This window comes from Bombyx mandarina, chromosome 19, assembly GCF_030267445.1.
Source record: "Bombyx mandarina strain Sakado chromosome 19, ASM3026744v2".
In the NCBI taxonomy this organism is placed as follows: Eukaryota; Metazoa; Arthropoda; class Insecta; order Lepidoptera; family Bombycidae; genus Bombyx; species Bombyx mandarina.
Window position 1 is genome coordinate 2,674,680 of NC_143225.1, and position 21,561 is coordinate 2,696,240.

General features: G+C 37.7%; 2 protein-coding genes across 2 annotated transcripts in view; one reads left to right on the forward strand and one right to left on the reverse strand.

Annotated features, from left to right (window-relative positions):
- Eaat1 (Excitatory amino acid transporter 1) overlaps window positions 1-12,573 on the reverse strand; it is a 34,353-nt gene extending 21,780 nt beyond the window's left edge. Inside the window, exon 1 of the mRNA XM_028169668.2 lies at window positions 12,418-12,573. The gene's annotated coding sequence lies outside the window, so the exon portion shown is untranslated. The remainder of the gene's footprint in view (window positions 1-12,417) is intronic.
- A 7,248-nt stretch (window positions 12,574-19,821) lies between these two features.
- LOC114239354 (STAGA complex 65 subunit gamma) lies at window positions 19,822-20,968 on the forward strand. Its single transcript, XM_028169514.2, has one exon. The coding sequence runs from the start codon at window positions 19,966-19,968 to the stop codon at window positions 20,941-20,943; it is 978 nt and encodes a 325-aa protein (XP_028025315.2). The 5' UTR covers window positions 19,822-19,965; the 3' UTR covers window positions 20,944-20,968.
- Window positions 20,969-21,561: the final 593 nt, after the last annotated feature.

Below are 21,561 nucleotides of genomic sequence, written 5' to 3' on the forward strand. Positions count from 1 at the left end.
GAGCGGACTACCTGTCGCGCCGACGAGGGGACCGCCAATTCAAATGAAGCGAAGAATATCGGGCGAGTTCATTTTTGTATACTAGTTCTGTTTGTATACTAGTTACTGGTGGTAGGACCTCTTGTGAGTCCGCGCGGGTGGGTACCACCACCCAGCCTATTTCTGCCGTGAAGCAGTAATAAGTTTCGGTTTGAAGGGTCGGGCAGCCGTTGTAACTATACTGAGACCTTAGAACTCATATCTCAAGGCGGATGGCGGTATTTACGTTGTAGATGTCTATGGGCTCCGGTAACCATTTAACATTAGGTGGGCTGTGAGCTCGTCCACTCATCTACGCAATAAAAAAAATTAAAAGAAAAAACTTCACGTTCTACACGATCTGGAGTAGTCAAGTCTCTTTTCTTGTAGAACAGCCGAAAATGGAACGTAAGATTATTGTATTCATCATCATTCTCCTGCCCTTCGCCCAGTCGCCTGAGGTCGGCGTAACACATTTTCTCCTTCCATACTCCTCTATCATATACCATTTCTTCGCACACTCCCTTATTATACATATCGTCTTTTACGCAATCCATCTATTTCTTCTTAGGTCGACCTCTTCCTCTATATCCTTCCACATTCATAGTTAATACTCTCTTACCAACCTCATTTTCATTTCGTCTCATCACATGTCCATAACATCCCAAACGCGCACTTCTCAGCTTCTCTGCCACAGGTAACACTTTTAGAATAGCCGAAAATGGAACGTATAATATCCGTTGTATCCATGCGGGCCTACAATAACGCCATTAAAACACCAGGTTAGAGCCAAGTGAGCTCACCTACTCGGTCACGCTGGCATACCCCCTTGAGATTACCAGCATAGGTAGATAAAAAAGCCACTAAATGCCAGAAAGCGATTGCAATATTGGCAACCCCCCTGTAACACGGTAGCGGTAATCGTTCTCGTCAAACCCGCTTGCGACGAAGGGCTCGGTGAGTAAATTAACCCACAGACACTGCCCACTGAGTTTCTCGCCGGATCTTCTCAGTGGGTTGCGTTTCCGATCCGGAGGTAGACTCTGCGAAGCACTGCTCTTGCTAGGGTTAGTGTTATCAACGTCGGCAGGTTTGAAGCCCGTGAGCTCACCTACTCGTTAAATTACGCTGACATTGCCTCTCAAAATAAATAATTTAAAATAAAAATCTCGTTATCCGGTTTTTGGGGTTATCCGGGTTTTGTGGAATACATATTTTTTTCGTGTTAAATTTGTACCGTCTTATAGGAGGGTTACCTATAACTCTGGTATAATTCCAAGAGAAAGCCGCGTCGATACGCCCACGGGAAATGACGGAGTGAGGCTATTCAATGCCAATGAAAGAAAATACTTAATTGTCCCAAAATCTAATTAAATAAACTGATCTTTTTTTTTTCTAAATTAATTTTGATAGATCAATATTTGACATTGTTCTCGATTAAGAAATTTTCAATAAACACGTTGCGTACTTGTTGACATCAAATTATAATCTGTGCATTACATACAAAATGTATTATTTAAATATTATAATAATTTGTGCATGATTACAAATTACAATAGCGTTATATATATCTTTTAGGCAATTTAAAGTAAAAGAAAAATGTGGTTCCGATTGGGATTGAATTAAATAATTTACTTATATCATGAAAAAATTTAACAGTGGAAATAAATCAAATAATTTTAGACAAAGAAACTAGTTTAGTGGTTCAAACTCGTGTTTATTATTTTCATTTTATTATCTCCAATGTTTTGAATACTTTGACAGTTTTGTGATCACAGACGACTAACTTAGTCTGTAAGATTAATGATCGCATCAAGGACCGATGACAATACAATAATTTATTTTAATAGCTTCGTTCTAAAACCCTGATCCAGTATCAACAGCATAAAAAGAATGAAATTACTAATTAATTCAGTTTGCTGCTATTTAATCGATTTTTTTTGAAGTATGTAGTACATACATTGTTTACGTTTGATTATTTTAAGTAAAAACTCTTCAACATTTGAGATCTTTTTTTAAATTTTTTTTTTTTCACTCAAAATATTTACGGTAGGCAGCGGCTTGGCTCTGTCCCTGGCATTGCCGAAGCCCATAACCACTCACCATCAGGTCTGCCGTATGCTCGTCTGCCTATAAGGGCAATAAAAAAACAAAAAAAAAACACGAAGGCGGTGTAAACGCGATAATAAATTAATCAAAGTTCCCGAATTTGAGTTGAGATATCTCCGGAATATGGTTGAGCGAACATTCGTTCAGGAAACAACAATGACGATTCCACTTCCCTCCATAAGCGGAGGGTGTCTTGACCTACTTCCCGAGGGCACAATCTACAAATTCAATATACGAGAGTGGTGAACTGAAAATCATTCACTTGTCGGATTGTACTTAATTTTTCTTGAGAGCATACTTTTTTTTTGCGAGAGCTTACTTGAGAATATTAAAAGCGTCAGCTAAAATTAATTTTCTGACGAACGAAAGGCGAAAGGGCGGAATTATTTCGGTGGAAAAAAACTTTTTAATTATATATTTTTCTTGTAAAAATATAAAATCACAAACCGATTTTTGGCGGCCGAATTTTGGCGTAAGTCTATACTTAATATTATAAAGCTGAAGAGTTTGTTTGTTTGAAAGCACTAATCTCAGGAACTACTGGTCCGATAAAGGAAGGCTATAGGCTATATAAAATCACGCTAAGGCCAATACAAGCGGAGCATCAATAAAGAATGTTTCAAAATCGGGGTAATTTTTATCTTTTGAGAGCTTCCGCTGCGTGCGCTGCAGAAACGGTTAAAGTTTCACTAGAATAATGTATGACAGAATTGTTCCCCTTTAAAAAATATAAAAAAAAGTCCATGACAGCATATGTCTATATGTTAAAGTTGGCTCACTATAACGTTTTTTATCCTAACCAAATTTGTTCTAAAATAAAGCATTATTTGTAAACTATTCCACGGGGACGAAGTCGCGGGCAAAAGCTAGCTTGTTATATAATTTGGGTATAGATGAGCTCACAAGACAATCGTATCTTCACATCCTTTAATATCCTTTAAGTCACACTTTTAGCCTACCTACTTCTGCTAACTTCGAATGGTTATACTAGATTCTGCGAATATGTCGGCGAACTCACAGTACTCAGCCTAAGAACTCACTAACACTAGCCCTAGCAAGAGCAGTGCTTCGTTGAATCTACCACCGGATCGGAATCGCGTCCCACTGAGAAGATCCGACCAGAGACTCAGTGGGTTGTGTCCCAATGTTAAGTTGCACGTCGAACCCGTTGACGGTAAATCAATGTGAACCTTTGTTGGTGTTGCAAGCGATAACGACTTTCATAATGCTTACTTCGATGTTGTATAATTTAAATTACTGGTTTTTTACTGGTGGTAGGACCTCTTGTGAGTCCGCACGGGTAGGTATTTTTTTTTTTTTTTTTATTGCCCTTGTAGGCAGACGAGCATACGGCCCACCTGATGGTGAGTGGTTACCGTCGCCCATGGACTTCAGCAATGCCAGGGGCAGAGCCAAGCCGCTGCCTACCGCTTAATACTCTCCACAAGCCTCGTTTGAAGAAGGACATGTCATAGCGCTCGGGAAACACCGTGGAGGGGAGCTCATTCCATAGCCGGATGGTACGTGGCAAAAAAGACCTCTGGAAACGCACTGTGGATGACCGCAGTGGCTCCAGGTAGTATGGATGAACTCTACTCCGGTGGCGGGAGGTGCGATGGTAAAAACGAGATGCCACCCCGTCCACCCCGTCTATTTCGTCCGTGAAGCGGTAATGCGTTTGGGTTTGAAGGGTGGGGCAGCCGTTGTGACTATACTGAGACCTTAGAACTATATCTCAAGGTGTGTGGCGCATTTACGTTGTAGATGTCTATGGGCTCCAGTAACCACTTAACACCAGGTGGGCTGTTAGCTTGTCCACACATCTAAGCAATAAAAAAAAAATTACAAGTTAATTAATCTCGCATTACTTTTATTTTGAGCCACAGAGATATAACACTAATCTGCCTTTGTCTGTCGCAGAAGGCACGTATTCCGGTTTGAAAGGAGAGAGTGCGCGGCGACGTTGGTAGAGTACAATTGAATGTTGATGTCATGCTCTAAGGTTCTCGGTTAAGTTATGTTTTACATCCGCCCCATTAACCTTCGTACCACTTATCTACCTAGCACCGGGTAAGGGATAATCACGTATCCATCTGCTTAAATAAAATAATACAAGAAATAAACATAAGCAGTTTAAAACTAAAAAACATTATCTTAACAGCAAACCGAATATTTTTGATTATCCTACTCAAGACAGTTATTATATTTGACAAAGTTATTATATTTGACATTAGTATTTATGTAAATTGTTTTTTTTATGAGTAAAATAACAAAATTATCACTATATTCAGCAACTCGTCTTTGGAATAGCCTTCCCCCGATTTTTCGTGAAGCACGTTCAGTTGATATTTTGAAAGCGAAAGTACATGATCTCTTTTTCAAAGCACAGATAGCTTGATTGTTTTGTAGTATGTTGTGGTTTAAATAATTTATTTTATTTTATATATATTTCTTATCTATGTATTTTGTATGTATTTGTATGTATTTGTACGTATGTATCTATGTAGTGGTTTTGGCAGTTTAATTATAACCTAATGTTCATTTTTACTCATGTCTACTGTAATTCTTTAAATTATCGCCATGTATCAACTTTATCACAGCTACGCACTGCTCGAATCATCCGCTTCATCAACGAGTGTTAACTGGAAGAGAATGCCTGCACGACGTTAAGCTCGCCCTTGTACTATATTTTTGTGCAATAAAGAATTTTTATTCATTCATTCATTTATATTGTTCATATTTAGATTATTTATACTTATAAATATATTCTTTTTTTCAACCGACAACTACATCGCGGTTAATTTATTTCCTGAAGTGATTCTTGTCTACTGATGATTGTCTGGAAGAGATCATTTCTAGCGATAAGGCCGCCCATTGTACTTTTGCATTTAATGTTTAGTATTTCTGTTTATTTTGGTCTCTCTCACTCTCTCCCTATCTCCCTACCTCCCTATATTCTTTCTCCCTCTCTCCCTATCTCCCTATCTCCCTCTCTCCCTATCTCCATCTCTCTCTATCTCCCTCTCTCCCTATTTCCCTTTCTCCCTTTCTACCTATCTCCCTCTCTCTCGCTCTCTCTCTCTCTCTCTCTCTCTCTCTCTCTCTCTCTCTCTCCCACCATTAATATGTCCAGTCCAGTTTTTGATAGTAATTTTTTAGACTACTTACTTACATTATTCTAGTGCTAAATTCCCACGAGGATGAAGGAAATATCAAGCTTGTCTCGCGCCAACAGAATATTTCAAGGACACTTGTTGCTAACTTTGGAACAAAGGCTTTTAAGAACGCACTTAAGAAGCTCGAAATTCGTGACTTTCATTAACGATACTTTAGAACACTCGTTACAATAATTCTTTTTGCCTTTTCATTTGATGAGAAGATAATAATATGCTGTGTGTTCATACTTGCTGATTTCTACGCTACGTGTCATTTATTGTATTGTGGCAAGTATAAAAATGCGCCAGGAGATAATTTCTCATGATACATATATGACGAAGCAGGCTGGTTCCATGGTGATTTAAAATGATGATGTCAGCGTCGCTGACGCCATTCTCATCATCATTATCATTGCTTTCCATAGTGACAGTAATTAATTTTAAGACTACTTTTCCAATGATATCCATTTATTACATTTCAGGTGTACAACGATAACAACAGAGAGCTCCGCCTCGTTCGGTTGCTCGTGTCGGAATGTTTTGTACGACAATAGTTATTAGTATCTATAGTAGAAATTGAGGGTAGCTTAGTTAATAATTATCTTAAATACCGTCTTAAGTAGTAGTTGCGTAACATTTACGAAACAGTTAACTTTAACTATTTTTAGTTAACTAAATAGTAGCGTTGCGCCGACATATACAATATACATAAATACAATGATAAATAAATAACAAATATGTTATTAAAAGAACTCATACTAGTTTTATTTTATCTCGTTCTCGAAAAACTATCTAATATTGAAGACGCAATGCATTAGTTGTTAAATTATAAACATTATTTTAATCTGGTTATCTATCAATCTACAGAAATCCTATGTTGGACCTAGACTGAGCCTAAGCTTCGCCACAACGACCGATCCTACGCTGTCAGCGTTTGGCGGACCTTCAAGAGCTCATAGGATCAATTCGTGCAATTTTTACCGCTCTATGGAGTATCAAAGAGCGGTAAATACATCGCTTTCATGAAGATTTTTGATTACCCTAATCCTCCACCAGGCTCGACAGCGGCGCATAGTGTGGAAATAGACGAGCTCTTGCTCTCACACTTGGCCGTCACGAGTCCGACCCTGACCTTCGTTCCAAAAGCTGCTGAAAACCAGCAACCCACTTCAGGATTAGAAGTCATTCAAGTCTATAAACAAGACAACTTAGATGCCGCTTAATTCCTTGAAATCAGAGATTGAGAATGAAACATTGAAAGATAGCGTGTTGTCAAAGAGCTCCGGTAGTAACTTTAAGCCAAGTGGACAGTATGCTCATTCACCCTTCCACGCAATTGATGATGATCAAAATGATGTTTTTTGTGAACAAGTTTTGATACGTTTATTTCAACAACATCAGGAAACATCAGGAAAGCCACGGACGCTTCAAATCTAGCCTCCGAGCGGGAATTGCTTGATAGATTTCAACGCGCTCATTCCTTCTTTCTTTTTCATTAGTGTTTATACGACCTCAAAGCCCACCTGGTCTTAAGTGATTACCGAATCCGATAGACCTCACATAATGCCGCCAACCAACTTGAAGTGTGAGGTCAACGTCTCAACTGTTTAATGGCTGTTTTGCGTTTTAGTTTGTATGGAATGTCATGACTGCTTAATACTAGAAAGGATATTAGTTTGTCCGCCGCAAACAAAAATAAAACTCATGATGGAAAAAGGCTTAGTTGAAGAGGTAGACCTGAGAAAAAATGGATGGATTGCGTGAAAGACGATATGTGTAAAAGGGGAGTCAGCGAAAAAATTATAAATGATGGAGGAGTATGGAAGGAGAAAAGATATTACGCCGACTTTAGGTGACTAGGAGAAGGGCAGGTGAATAATAGTGGAAAAAGGCTTCATGTAACTGTGCGGTTTGTTTATATCAATATGTTGAAGTGTGTTTCTTTTTTCTTCAACATTAGATTCTTCATCGTAAAAGTAATTAAACATAATTCTTGATGTAGAATAGGCACAGTGTACCCTCATTAAATCTCATCCTACAAGCTGTATCAGAATAGAATTGAGATATCAATTGTGTTCTCAATACGCGTGTTACAGTTCATTGTAATCATAACTATAGTTCCTAATATATAGCTTTCATATTCTAAAGTATGTTTGAAACAACAATGTTGTTGAAATTCTTGGATTTACCCACTTCTTTTTATCCTTAACCTACATTTTGTGAGATCGGCGCAGTATGTCCCCTTTTTCCATTCAGGCCTATTATACGTCATCATTTATCATATGTTTCATCTCTGCACTCATACACTTCTCTTGCGTAGCTATCCCACTTCACACAGTTCATTCAAATCTTTTAGGAAGCCCCCTTTAAATTCACCTATCAAGCTAGATTCAACTATAAACCCATTAATTCTAAACCTGAATCAACGGCCCAATTGAAAATAATCTTTTTAAAATAGTACTTTCTATTTTAAATTCGTGATCATGAATTTCAAATCTCCGTGTCGGTGTTAATCACTTTCCTTTTTGTTTTAAAGTAACAAAAATATCCCCAGTGTTGTTAGATATTGAACGAGAAAGGGAGTATTATTACTGGCGGTAGGACGTTTTGTGAGTCCGCACGGGTAGGTGCCACCGCTCTGCCTATTTCTGCCGTGAAGCAGTAATGCGTTTCGGTTCGAAGGGTAGGGCAGCCGTTTTAGTTTAAAAACTGAGACATTAGAACTCATATCTCAAGGTTGGTGACGGCATTGCCATTGTAGATGTCTATGAGCTCCGGTAACCACTTAAAACCAGGTGGGCCGTGAGCTCATCCAACCATCTAAGCAATAAATAAAAAAGTACCTAAATATACGTATTTAAATTTAGAAAGTTAAAGTTGTCCTAACAAACGGATTCAAATCGATAGAAATGAATCAAATGAAACTAGTCCTTATCACATGCTTTTACTATTTACATATTTGATACTTTACAAAATAGACACCTAAATCTTCATTTTCTTCTTCTAACCCAGATCCCAGTATGTGGGGACGGCGCTGTATGTATGCTGTTTCGCACAGTTCACACTCAAGTATTTTTAAGAATTCAAAATATAACTTTTGTAAACTTAGGTCCATGGCTATGCCGTCAAGAGACATGAGAAACTATGCCAATTCCATACGATGAATCATTTAAGCAATAACAACAGACTATAGCGAATGCAATTGTGCCAATAGTTGTATCCGGTCTAACGCAGTTGTCACTCAGAATGGACCTCTATAAATAAACATATTGTGTGAAAAATCTTGTCCATTTTGAATTTTTATCGGTTTTCTTTTTGCCAGCTCCTAACCTACTTATCGTATACAGAAGGGAGTTACACTGTTTTTGCGTGAAAGACGATATATGTAAGAGGGGAGTGAGCCCAGAAATTGTATATGGTAGAAGAGTATGGAAGGAGGAAACTTGTTGCGGCGACCTCAGATGACTGGGAAAAGGCCAGGAGAATAATGATAAAACGTACCCTGTTTTCAGAGACAGAATGTGGATTTGATTATTTTTGTATTTGGTAATAGAATACTATTGAAGTAGTTGTCCATTCGACAACATACAGAAAAAAACAGTTGCCTTTTTCGAAAAGGAGAAATTGCCGGACTTCCGGTCGCGTGTTGGGAGCGACAAGCGGATTATGTAGACGTCGAACCAACTAAAACCTTCTATTATTCAGTACTAGCGACTAAGCCTTCCTCTTCAATCACTCTATCTATTAAAAAAAACCGCATCAAAATCCGTTGTGAAGTTTTAAAGATTTAAGCATACATAGGGATATAGGGACAGAAAAAGCGACTTTGTTTTATACTATGTAGTGAAGCAGTCTAAGTCTCGCCAAAGATTGAACTCCACTATGGCAGTAGAGATCCATATTGCAAGCGGTGTCTACTTATTTCGATCAGCCTCAGGTTGACTTGTACACGCGTATCCACTGAAATATAACCTTTTTTTCTTCTACCTAATACTTGGTAATCTAAGGAGCTATTCCAACTTCACAAGGACCGCTAAATGAGCTCAACCTGAGAGAATTTGCTAACATTAGCCCTAGCAAGAGTGGTGCTTCGCTGAATCTACTACCGGATCAGAATCGCGACCCACTCAGAAGATCCGCCGAGAAACTCAGCGGGTTCAAAATATAACCATTTTATATAATTCTCAATAGACAATCGCCCCTCTGTAGAAATTGGGCAGGTTTTTATGGACATGGTCAAAGACAGCGGTATATGGGAACCACTGCATTTTTTGACAAAACTTTTAGCCTTGTTGACGGTTGATTTTTTTTGCTTAGGCGGGTAGACGAGCTTACAGCCAACCTGGTGTCAAGTTGTTACTGGAGCCCATAGACATCTACAATGCAAATGCGCCACCCACCTTGAGATATAAGCTCTAAGGTCTCAAGTATAGTTACAACGGCTGCCCCGCCCTTCAAACCGGAACGCATTACTGCTTCACTGCAGAAATGGGCGGAGTGGGTCTTCTGAGTCAGCACCTACCCGTGCGGACTCACAAGACGTCCTAGCACCAGTAATAATGCAAATTATAATTTTGCGGGTTTGATTTTTATTACACGATGTTATTCCTTCACCGTGGAAGTTAATCGTGAATATTTGTCAAGTACGTATTTCATTAGAAAAATTGTTACTTGCCAGCGAAATTCGAACACCGGTGCATCGCTAGATACGAATGCACCGGACGTCTTATCCTTTAGGCCACAACTTCACATGAACGCAGTGATCGTATTGACGTGTGGTGCGGTGGTAAAAAAAAATGATGATGACGCCATATAATCATTTTTAAAGCATAAAGGCTTAAAGAATGTGTTCCTAGTAAGTTTCGAATTTAAATTAATATCTTTTTGGGTCGCTTACGACACGTTGATACTTTTTGTGGTATTATTATTGATATAATAAGTATTGATGGATAAGTAATGTGTTGTATAAGAAACCGTTCGGTTTTCGCGTGTCGCAGACAAAATTGAACCTATTTTTATCCACTGAGTTTCACGTTGGATCTTCTCAGTGGGTCGCGAATGTGGTTCTTCTTTTCTTCCTATTCGTACACTCTTGACAGAGTGGTCGTGGTCATGCATCAGTTGGATCCTGCGATGCCGATGCTCTCGCGATGCGACGCCATGTGGCACGATGTTTCGCAGAGTGAGAGCAATCGTTTATGGTTCGAATCGATTGTGGCTCTAAGGCCTAGGCCGCACTACGGTGAAACCGCAGCGGTTAATAACCGTGTGAGCTTATGAAACACGAAAACGAATACAAGCGGCCGCACTTGCGGTTTTTTCCCGCGACTGATTTTAAAACCGCGAAATGTTACAAAATTATCGCGGAAAAAAACCGCAACAAAATTTGTAATCCATAGAACTAGGTATCCGTGCACGCACTATGCGTAACCGCGGGCGGTTTTTTTGAAATGTCAAATACATTTGCGAAGCTTTGTTTCCATGAAACTGGCTACTGACATCCGATAGTAATTGAAAAATTTCTCTAGGGGTTTTCTTAAATTTCGATATTTCTTATGAAAGAAACCTTTCTCAAATTTACGGCTAGAAAGTGGATAGACCCAACATTTGTAAAATTTTCGTTGTCTTTTGATCTATTTCTTAGTACCAGGGCCACACTGCTACTGCTCTTTTGAAATTTATCCATCTTCAAACTGTGAAAATCGCGGGCGAAAACGCGGTTAATAATTGTAGTGTGTGCGTATTAAGCGGTTTCGCGGTTACAGCGGTTAACCGCTCCCGGGAAAAAACCGTAGTGCTGCCTAGGCCTACATCACGCGAAGCACTGCTCTTGCTAGGGACAGTCTTAGTAAATTCTTTCAAATCGAGCCCGTAGGCTCACTAACCGTCCACGCGTAGCTGGAATAGCCCCTTAGGCTACCACCGAATAGGTAGGTCAAAAAACCACTTTTACAGCTTGACGCGTACTTTTTTCTTGGTTTTATTTCCGGCGACGATTTGAATATTTTACAGCTTTCGCAGTCACGGATGATGTTATTATTCGTCGAAATTGGAATTTTAATTTACCTATCATCTTTTTTTCTATAAGAAATTGCCTTTTGACTTTTACGTTTCATTTCACGTAGAATGAACCAATAGTATCTTGATGTATTTGTGTCATATAAAAAATACAAAAAATTACAAATATATCTGTCTCCTTCGTATATGCTTCATAGGTGTAAAGGTTAGGTTAAAACTAATTTTACGGTTTTACGAAAACGTAAAATTAATTTTAATTGTGTCTACGGATCGCGGCGCCTTCTGTCCAAATCATATCTAAATAATTAGTTTCCTGGTGATAGAAAAATTGGAAAATTCAAAAAAAGGTTCTGGAACAAATCTCTTTAAATGGCAAGGAATCTGTTGAATCTCTCAGTTCAATAATCAAAACGTCAGAATTCCTGTAGTCATTCTATTCAAATTATGATATTAATATTTTTCAGACAGTGCCTTATTATTTTTTTTATTGCTGGATGTGTGGACGAACTCACAACCCACCTGGTGTTAAGTGGTTACTGGAGCCCATAGACATTTACGACGTAAATACGCCACCCACCTTGAGATGTAAGTTCTAAGGTCTCAAGTATAGTTACAACGGCTGCCCCACCCTTCAAACCGAAACACATTACTGCTTCACGGCTGAAATAAGCAGGGTGGTGGTACCCACCCGCGCGGACTCACAAGAGGTCCACCAGTAAAAAATGTATCAAAAATGTATTGACATAAAAACTGAAGGCGGATTTTCTCAATGATATAATTCAGTTTTTTTTTAAGATGCCGTATCCTCTGAAAAACAAGTCGCGTCGCGCGAACTAATTAAAAAGTTTAGCGTGATAAAAAATTTAAGCCGTAATTTTTTGTTGTTTATTTTATGTGTTTGTATATACACCTACCTGATATATACGCACACAATCAAAAACGATAAGCTTAAATAATAAAAAATTATTACAGTTTCCGCCAATACCGTTCACAAAAACCAATTAACATCTTTAACAAAATGAAATATTGTTTAAGTAGTTTCAATTAAACTTTAGATCGTCCAACAAAGATTTAAACTAGGAAAAACAGAAAAAAAAATCCAAATTAACCAACTCACCGTTTTAATATTAGAAACAAAACGACCTTATCACATACAACTCGATTTAGTGCATTAAGCACGGCATCACTATTATCGTTCGATTATATTTTATATTTGGAGCGTGAGACACACGCGTCTATCTGCTCCGGCAGCCGGGACCTGACTGATTGTTGCTGGCTGGATATCCTGGAGGTCCCGAAGGGGGAGGGGGGGCGATTGATCTGCCACCGGCTTCCGGCGTCCATGTCCTGAAGCCGCCTACCGCCCTACAATCTCAAACGCCCTACGCATCTACCGGAGTTACAGTCGCGTGGAAATGAATTGTATATTTGTGTTGCGACGCAGATCTCACCACAGTTGTAGGTACCTGATATTGGGGATAATTTCTAAATATTGAATGTGATGGGTCAGATATAAGTTTAGTTTAATATGGCTTGTATGGAGATTTTTTTATCGAATAGACCGGTATAAGATCTCAGAGTTTGTGCGATGTTAATTAATTAGTTACCAGAACCGATATGAATACATGAATACTATTGCACATCTTAAAACATGGGGTCTCAATGGTACAAGCGGAATTAATTACAGCTTCATGAAAGAAATAGGTAGGATAGTCATATTTAACCGTGCGGGCTCACAAAAACCAGTCATTAGACAAAACAATATATTTGCGAGTTTAATTTTTATTAAACGATTTCATTCATTGTCGTTCCGTTATATTTATGAAGATACCGAAAAACTATTAAATTAAAAAAAGATCATTTTTTTATTATTTTTGATATTTGTTTTTGAAAATATATAATTTAGTGTATCTATACTAATATACAAATCTACAGTGGTGTTTACGGATGTTCCGTTATAACTACTGAACCATGCATCCGATTGACTTGAAACTTGGTATCCATGTAGAAAATACATGTACTTAATAGATAGGCTAATATTTATATGAGTGTTGGACTCCCTACACGAGTTGTGATTGTTGAGTTAATCGTTAATTTTGAGAATCTTTGTGGGGGTGAGAAATAATAATGTTAATTTTAAATGCCCAGCGAAGCGGACGAGTACAGCTAGTTTGTTTATAATAATACAATGTAAATTATTATAGAAATGAAAACGGATAAAGTAAACGAAAAAGTAAAAGTCCTTCTCTATTGCAAGTTTCAATGTAAGTACTACTGAAGGTTGAGGTCAGGCAGCCGGCCGGTCATGAAACTCTTGCCAAATCCCTATGCAACATGTTAAGAGCATACGCCGCACCGACTCCACGTAATATGGGACAATGACAAGGACAGGAATAAGATTCCTCGATTGTGAAATTCTTCTTTAATATTAACATCAAGGGTTCTAGAGGCTTCTGTCCAATTAATCTTATAATTTTTTTTATTGCTTAGACGAGTGCTCGAGCTCACGGCACACCTGATGTTGTGGTTACCGGTGCCCGTAGACGTCACAACACTGCCACCTACTGTGTGAGACTGAGGTCTATTATATAGGCTTAGTAATATAATAACTTAGTAATTGCGCATATATCTGCAGTAGGCAGCTACTTGGCTCTACCCTTGGCATTGTTGAAGTCCATGGGCGACGGTTACCACTCACCATCAGGTGGGCCGTATGCTCGTCCGCCTACAAGTGCAATATAAAAAAAAACTTAAAATTTTTACGGATTTATTTATTTATCGTATTAATACATTCGTGAACTTTTATTAACTACATATCTCATTAAGAAAATTGGTATCCGTCTGCGGGATTCGAACACCGGCCCAGTTGCATCGGTCTATACGAAGGTACCAACCAGGCATCTTATCATTAAGGCCACGACGACTTCAAAAGTAGCTTCCGTGTTTCTGAGAAATATTGGGGGTCCAACGAACCATCTGCCTAACTCTAAAGGTTTCTTCAAGTATTGAACAGGACGTGACGGTTAACAAGCTAACGCAAATAGAACACTATTGCGTAGGTTGATCCTCCTCTTTCAACGACATCAGTTCGACGAGCGAACACAACCCATAGTCTCGCCGGATCTTCTCAGCGGGTCGCGATTTCGATCCGGTACTAGATTAATTCGCGAAGCAGCTGCTCTTGAGTTGTTAGGTCTCCCTTGGAGGCGCTCGGGTACCTATTAGCAGATCCCGCCCTTTCTGGCTGAGCCCTTGCTCGCCCACCTGTCCTTGTGAAACTGGAAAGGCCACCAGTAAACCCTCAATCATAAAATAAAATAAAAACACACGCCACTGAGTTTCTCACCGGATTTTCTCAGTGGGTCGCGATTCCGATTCGCTGGTAGATTCTGCGAAACACTGCTCTTGCTAAGGCTAGTGTTAGCAAATCCCTCAGCTTGAGCTCGTGAGCTCACCTACCCGTCCGCGCGTAGTTGGAATAGACGCTTAGGCTACCAGAGGTAGGGAAAAAAATGACACCAGAATACGCAGTCTTGACTGTTGTTCAGGCATGTCCAATTTGTGTCTTCCATAAAGGTTTCGTTCTTTTTCTATTTGTCTTTAAAAAGAATTAGGTAAGAGAACTTCAAGGTCAACTGTCACATGGGCAGAACACCAGCCAGATGGTCAGATCTAGTAAGAGAAGCACTTGGTGATAGTCTGTACCATGCGGTACATGCCACTCATGACCGAATACAGTGGAAGAACGTCACATGTGGTCGCGATCCTCCGTAGTGAGGGAACGATATAGAAGAAGAAGAATCACATGACTTTCACGTGCGTTCTATCAATTCGTGGCTTTGCTTGTTCGAGAGTTATTATTACAAAAAAATGTGTATTATATAACCAGTTGCCGCCCAACGACGCGTTGTTGTTAATAATAATTAACGTTAATTAATAATGACCTTAACTCCGTAATTGGGATATCCTATTTTCAATTAATAGTTGACGCGACAGGCGTTGTGCAAAGTGGATTATTTGCGAAATAACCGAAAATTTTGTTCGTCCTAGAATTAATGCGTTATAGTTATTGCTTCGGTTTTTGCGAGTCTTCGAGTAACTAACGACATAATTAAAACTGCTTTTACAGTTTAAAATCGCGAGTTTTGTTGTCATTCATATTATATATTAATATTTGTAGCATTTCGTATAGGTACGAAAGTATTGTATTGTTTGTCGGCATTTGAATATTGTTATAACTGTACATACCGTCTGTTTTTCTATTATTATTATTATTATTTTAAGTCAAGTCTTATTTTAATTATAATGAAAACTTTTTTTTATGAAAAATGATATTATGAAATGAAATGAAGTTGATTAATATGAAACATCGCATGAAATGAAATGAGATGAGATGAGATGATATGGGATGAAATATAATCACAGTAAAATGGTGGTCATTTACTGAGACTTTTTCAGTGAACTTTTTGGAGTATTCCGAGAAGTTACGTCCAGCGGCTTTGTTTCATTTTCCCACATTTGTGCACCTTCACAGATATTAAACGGTTAATAAGCCACCGTTATTACACATTTAAACCTGAAGAAACACTAAATAGACAAAATAAAACAAATCACACAACTTCACTCCTCGCATTCCCGCCAAAACGTCCTTATTTTTTTACATTTTGTATGACAGAGCTTAAGTACAATCATAAAATTCATTGTTAATTTACCTCGACCAGTAATTTACCTCAACATTTCAAGAAAATTATATAGATGTACATGGTTCATTAAAACAACGTATGTTAATAGTGTTAATAATAGGCAAATAATCACAAAAAAAACTAAGCAAACATATTTTTGTTGCTGTCTATATTTTTTATTGAACTTTGACAGATCAAGGTCATTGCCGCGCACTTTCTTATTTGAAACGCATTGGAACTAATCGTATCTTGCAGTTTGGCAGTTTGTTTGGCTTGAATTTTCAATTTCACGATAAGAGGATCCAAGGTATGAGATTTTTTTAGATAGGCGGCCGAACCTCCTACAATGTCTCCGCGCCTAGGGGACACGCGAGTTATGTGAGGTATTAGATATAAGCAAACCATCTTCTCTATTGAAGAGGTTAGGGCGTTTTATCTAATATATAAAATTCTCGTGTCACGGTGTGCGTGATTGAACTCCTCCGAAACGGCTCGACCGATTTTCGTGAATCTTATCGTGCATATCGGCCAAGGTGGAGAATCGGACATCTATTTTTCATCCCCTATTTTTTACTTGTTAATTATAAACTTTAATTTTTTTGGCAAGATTTTTTTTTATTTTGTCATGACTTAAAATAAAAAATTTCATATTACTCTCAATTTTCACTCTTATACGATCAACCCCTATTTTTTTTTTTTATCCTATGCACAGATCCGCAGTAAGGTTGCAAGATGGCAACCAAATATTATAATAATTGTAGTACGATAAATTCTAATTCAGAGTTTATAATTTCAAGTTCCTTTAATTATGATTTTTTTTTAAATTCAATTTGATCTCCCACCCTCGCCGGTCGACTACTGATCAACTATCAATCGATCAGTTATCACCGCCAGGGGTCATCACATCCAGCAAACATCACGTAGTAGAGATGAGGACGAAGCCGGTCTCCTGTCTTACTTACTATGCATTTTCAGCCATGTTTTTTTGGTTTTATTTGAGTATCAATCGTAGCTTGCCAGCCATGTTTTTTTGGTTTTATTTGTGTATCAATAGTATGTTCAGTAGGTCTGAGAATCGGCTACTATCTATTTTTAATACCCCTAAGTGATAAGAGTTGTCCACCCCAAACATTTTTTTTTTTTTTTTTTTTGTTATAATGCGGTATTATGTGCTTGATTGAGATTTTTTTTTTCTACACTAGGATTTCTCTAGAAATCTTATTTAAGGCAACACAACGTTTGCGCGGGTTTTTTTTTTTTTATTGCTTAGATGTGTGGACGAGCTCACAGCCCACCTGGTGGTAAGTGGTCAGCTAGTAATGAATAATTTGCCGAGCCCCGTGAAAAGAACAGGAAATTTACCCCCACTCCTACTTACGAATAATCGTATTTATTTTCCACAAATTATTCAATGTCATTAGAAAAGGATCAGATACAATTACATATACTGTCAATTAGATAAAATAGTACATTGTGCACCAAGGGAGAAAAGTTGGCAAACACGTGGGAGGAAATGTCCAACTTTTTTCCCGCGGTGCACATACTATTTTTTCTTCTATCAGGCCGAAAGTTCGTGGAGTACCGAGCCGGGGTCCAGGGGCGAAGCCCCGGTGGTGTCCAGGGGCAAAGCTATGACAGGGGTATAGGAGGGGTGGAGCCCCCCATTCTCATAAGAAGCAATTTAACTGTTTTTTTATTTTTAAATAATCTACTACTAATTGAATAAGAACTATCTGATGAACTCATCTTTGTTTAATACTTCACTATTAAATTTTATTGCCTTTTGTTTATTTCACTTTTACGCTAAACACAATATTGCAAACTACCCGAGCACAGCAATGGCGGAGAATTTTTCACTAACAAACCCAGGGAGACAAGTTTTCATTTTTCAAAAGATAAATTTTATAGCAGGCAGAGGCTTGGCTTTGTCCTTGGCATTGCTGACATCCATGAGCTACGGTAACCATTCACCATCAGGTGCGCCGCATGCACGCCAGCCTGTAAGGTCAATAATAAAAATAATCTACTTGTTGGCACACGTCAGGGATGGCTGAGCGGTAGTTTCGTCATCACTCGTATTCGATTGAACTCAGTTTAGTCAATAAAACTTTTCAATAATAATTATTGAAACTCAACACACACAACTTTCACAATGACAGGATAAACCAACAGTTTCGTTGCACATACCGACAGACCGACTGACTGACTGACTGACTGACTGACTGTCAGAGACTCACTGCTGAGACGGACGGAATCACTGTCTGACACGAATGTTACGACTCTGTCCACGTACCGCCATTTTATACTGTGGCGTTACGGAGTCTACCCTTCATTTTGTGATATTTATCAAAACAACATTTCATCATTTAAAATAATAATCAAAACCACCGTCTTAATATTACTAAAAGTCGTTATCCACGACAACTAAAAGTCGTTACCCACGACATACTTATTATATTTATTATCTATAATAATATACGTATTTATATTATACTAGCTGACCCGGCAAACTTCGTAGTGTCTAAACCTAAACCTTTGTCTATACTAATATTATAATGAGGAAAGATTCGTTTGTTTGTTTGTATTGAATAGGCTCCGAAACTAGTGAATCGATTTGAAAAATTCTTTCACTGTTTGGAAGCTACACTATTTCCAAGTGACATGGGCTATCTACTATTATGGCGATAATGGCTTACAAATAACAGATAGATAAATATATACTGTCACTGGCTTTTTTGTAGGACTATTTAATATAAACACATCCATTTTACATCATACGTGTAAGTCCAACTGTTTATACGGCGCTCGCCGCAAAAGGCAATTTTTTTTCCTTCTTAATTGACACTTATCGTTATATTTTTGGTAATTCAAGCTATATCTTTATAAATTATAGCCTTTGTGCTATAGTAATATATAAGCTATATTACTGTAAAGTTTCATCAAAATCCACTCTGTAGTTTTTGCCTGAAAAACAAAACATACATCCAAGATACTTACAAACTTTCGCGTTTACAATAGTAGTAGGATTAGTAGGATTGTTCAGAAAACTACAATCAGATTTGAAATATTGTAAATCAATAATACCTACATACTTAGTCAACATTTAAACAATAATGTGAATGTTTTTATTTATTAAATAAAAACATTGTTATAATAAAAACATTTTTATTGATTAAATAAAAACATTGCGTAACAGGCAATTTATGGTGTATGGTGTAAATTTCATTTCCGTTACACAGCACTTTGTACATTGCACTTGATTGAGTATATGTCATAACAGTTGACATTGCATATAACATTGCTTGTGTACTGGACAGGTACAGCTATTAGTTTGGAGTACGTTAATTCCACTGAATTACCTATTTCGGCTGCAAAGCAATCACGCTTTCTGATCTAAAGTACGCGATAGCTATCATTCAATTACAACTGACACTTCGAGCTATATTTCAAGCTCATGTAATGGTGTCTATGGGCTCCGATAAGCCTAAGCACCTGGAAGTCACAATAAGACAGGTAATTTATATGTTAACCTAGACCACGTTATGTTTAGCGTTATATGTCAGTCACATGCATTGTGTTATCTTAGAAACTCTAATGCTAGTAGGATACGATAAAGTCGCTGGAGCTAGCTTTTGTGGCTCTACTAAACTAACTAACCAAACTAAATATCTAATGAATTCACAATAAGCTTCTATTGCAATTCCTTCATTTAAAACTCAGTTCCATTTCACTTATCGTACAACAGATATGGTTTCGGCATTTGTTAAAAAATATTTAACTGTATGGTCTATATTCCCTTTGCGTGTGCAAAATTTCTAAACAAACGGTCTAATGCCAAATGACCCAAATGTCAAACAATATCAAACTGAGTAAGATTTACATTTCAAATGTTTAAATTACAATGCTGTATTTGTAACCAAATCACAGCCTACTTCTTCTAATAATCCCTGTCATATAACCGTTTATGAATAGAGTAATTAACAATGTCATCAAAAAAACTTTGGGGCGAAATGGAAGAAGAAGCAACCGACGAAACCTTACTACAAAATGTTAACTTCAACCCCATAATCGAACTGGGTATGCAAAACATTCCCGAGATACCAATCACAGTGAAGTCTTCTCCAATCGAATTACCAACACCTAACTTAATCACGCATGCTATACAACTCCACTCGTACGCAAGACAACTATCTGCCATATTGGAACAAAACGAAAATACAGTTTTCGACAGCGCACGATTCGATCCCCTAAGCCTGCCACCGTATCCACCCGAACCAGTTTTGAAAAAGGAACATCCAACGATTCCACCAATAAACTTCTCACAGAAACATTACTGTGATTTTGCATGTGGTAAAGGAAACGTTATATTGCCTTTTACACCAGAAAGTCACAGACGTGCTTTGAGACAGTGCGCTGCTATTGCTATAGGACAAGTAGGAATACCGACGTGTACAAATACAGCCTTAGATGGTGTCGCAGATTTGTTAGACCACTACATGACTAATATGTGCAAATTACTCCGAACGGTTGTGGACAAAGAAGCGAGCGGATTGAAATCAGGATTTGCTGATGCTGTGTCCAAAGTTTTTTCAGATTTAAAAGTCGGAAACTTACAACATTTTTATGAAAATCGTGTAGTAAGATATCATGCTAGATTGAAAAAAAGAAGTCAGGATTTAAGAGAGCAGTGTGAGGCTATGAGTGTAAGAGACATCACTCCGCAACTAAAACTTGAAGAGGTTCCAGAACTGCACTTTCCTGCAGCCCTTGATGGTACCTTCACTCCGTCACTAGAACCAGGATTCCAGATGCTTCACAGTTTAGAACAGGAACAGCTTCAAGGACTCGATTTATTGGATGCTGTAGCGGATGACATAAAAATGGAACCAATGGAATTTTCACAATCTGAAACCACTAAAATACCATCACTATCTCCTACTGCTAAGAAAAAAAGAAAATAATATTTAAAATGTGTGCAAACTAAAATGTTTTTTATTCCATCCCTTAGATACAGTTATAGTTTTAGAATTACTAGAGGTCCCGCAGTTGAGTACTCGAAATTCGACTATAATTAATTGGAATTGTAAGTTTGTACCCTATTATGATTGTATTTTATACTTCTATAATCACAAATTTGGCCAAAGCTACACTATAAAAAATATTAATAAAGACGAACAATATTTAATCTATTCTCAATTTGACCACAGACATCAAGAACAAAAGTTTGACAATAAATAGTATGCATGCGTGTGTGCGTCAAATACATGGTATGTAGTGTGTGTAATGTTTTCTTTATTGATTTAATGTATCTTTTATTATCCATTATTTTTAAAAAATATTATTATTGTGCACTTATTCTCTATATTCTCTATAAGTGTGGAAAATTTCATACTCCTCCGTCCGCGCAATTTTCGTAAAAAGGGATACAAAGTTTTTGCTTCACATATTAATATATAGATGACCTTATTTTCATTACAATTCAATACTATCTATATAATACTAGGTGATAAATGGATCCACTAGAGATCACAATGTGAATTGTTGGAACATTATATAATTAATTCTGTTTTGAGCTATAA

Bases quoted from the DNA above. Each gene is read 5' to 3' on its own strand.
- LOC114239354 (XM_028169514.2), top strand. From the start codon at position 19,966: ATGTCATCAAAAAAACTTTGGGGCGAAATGGAAGAAGAAGCAACCGAC.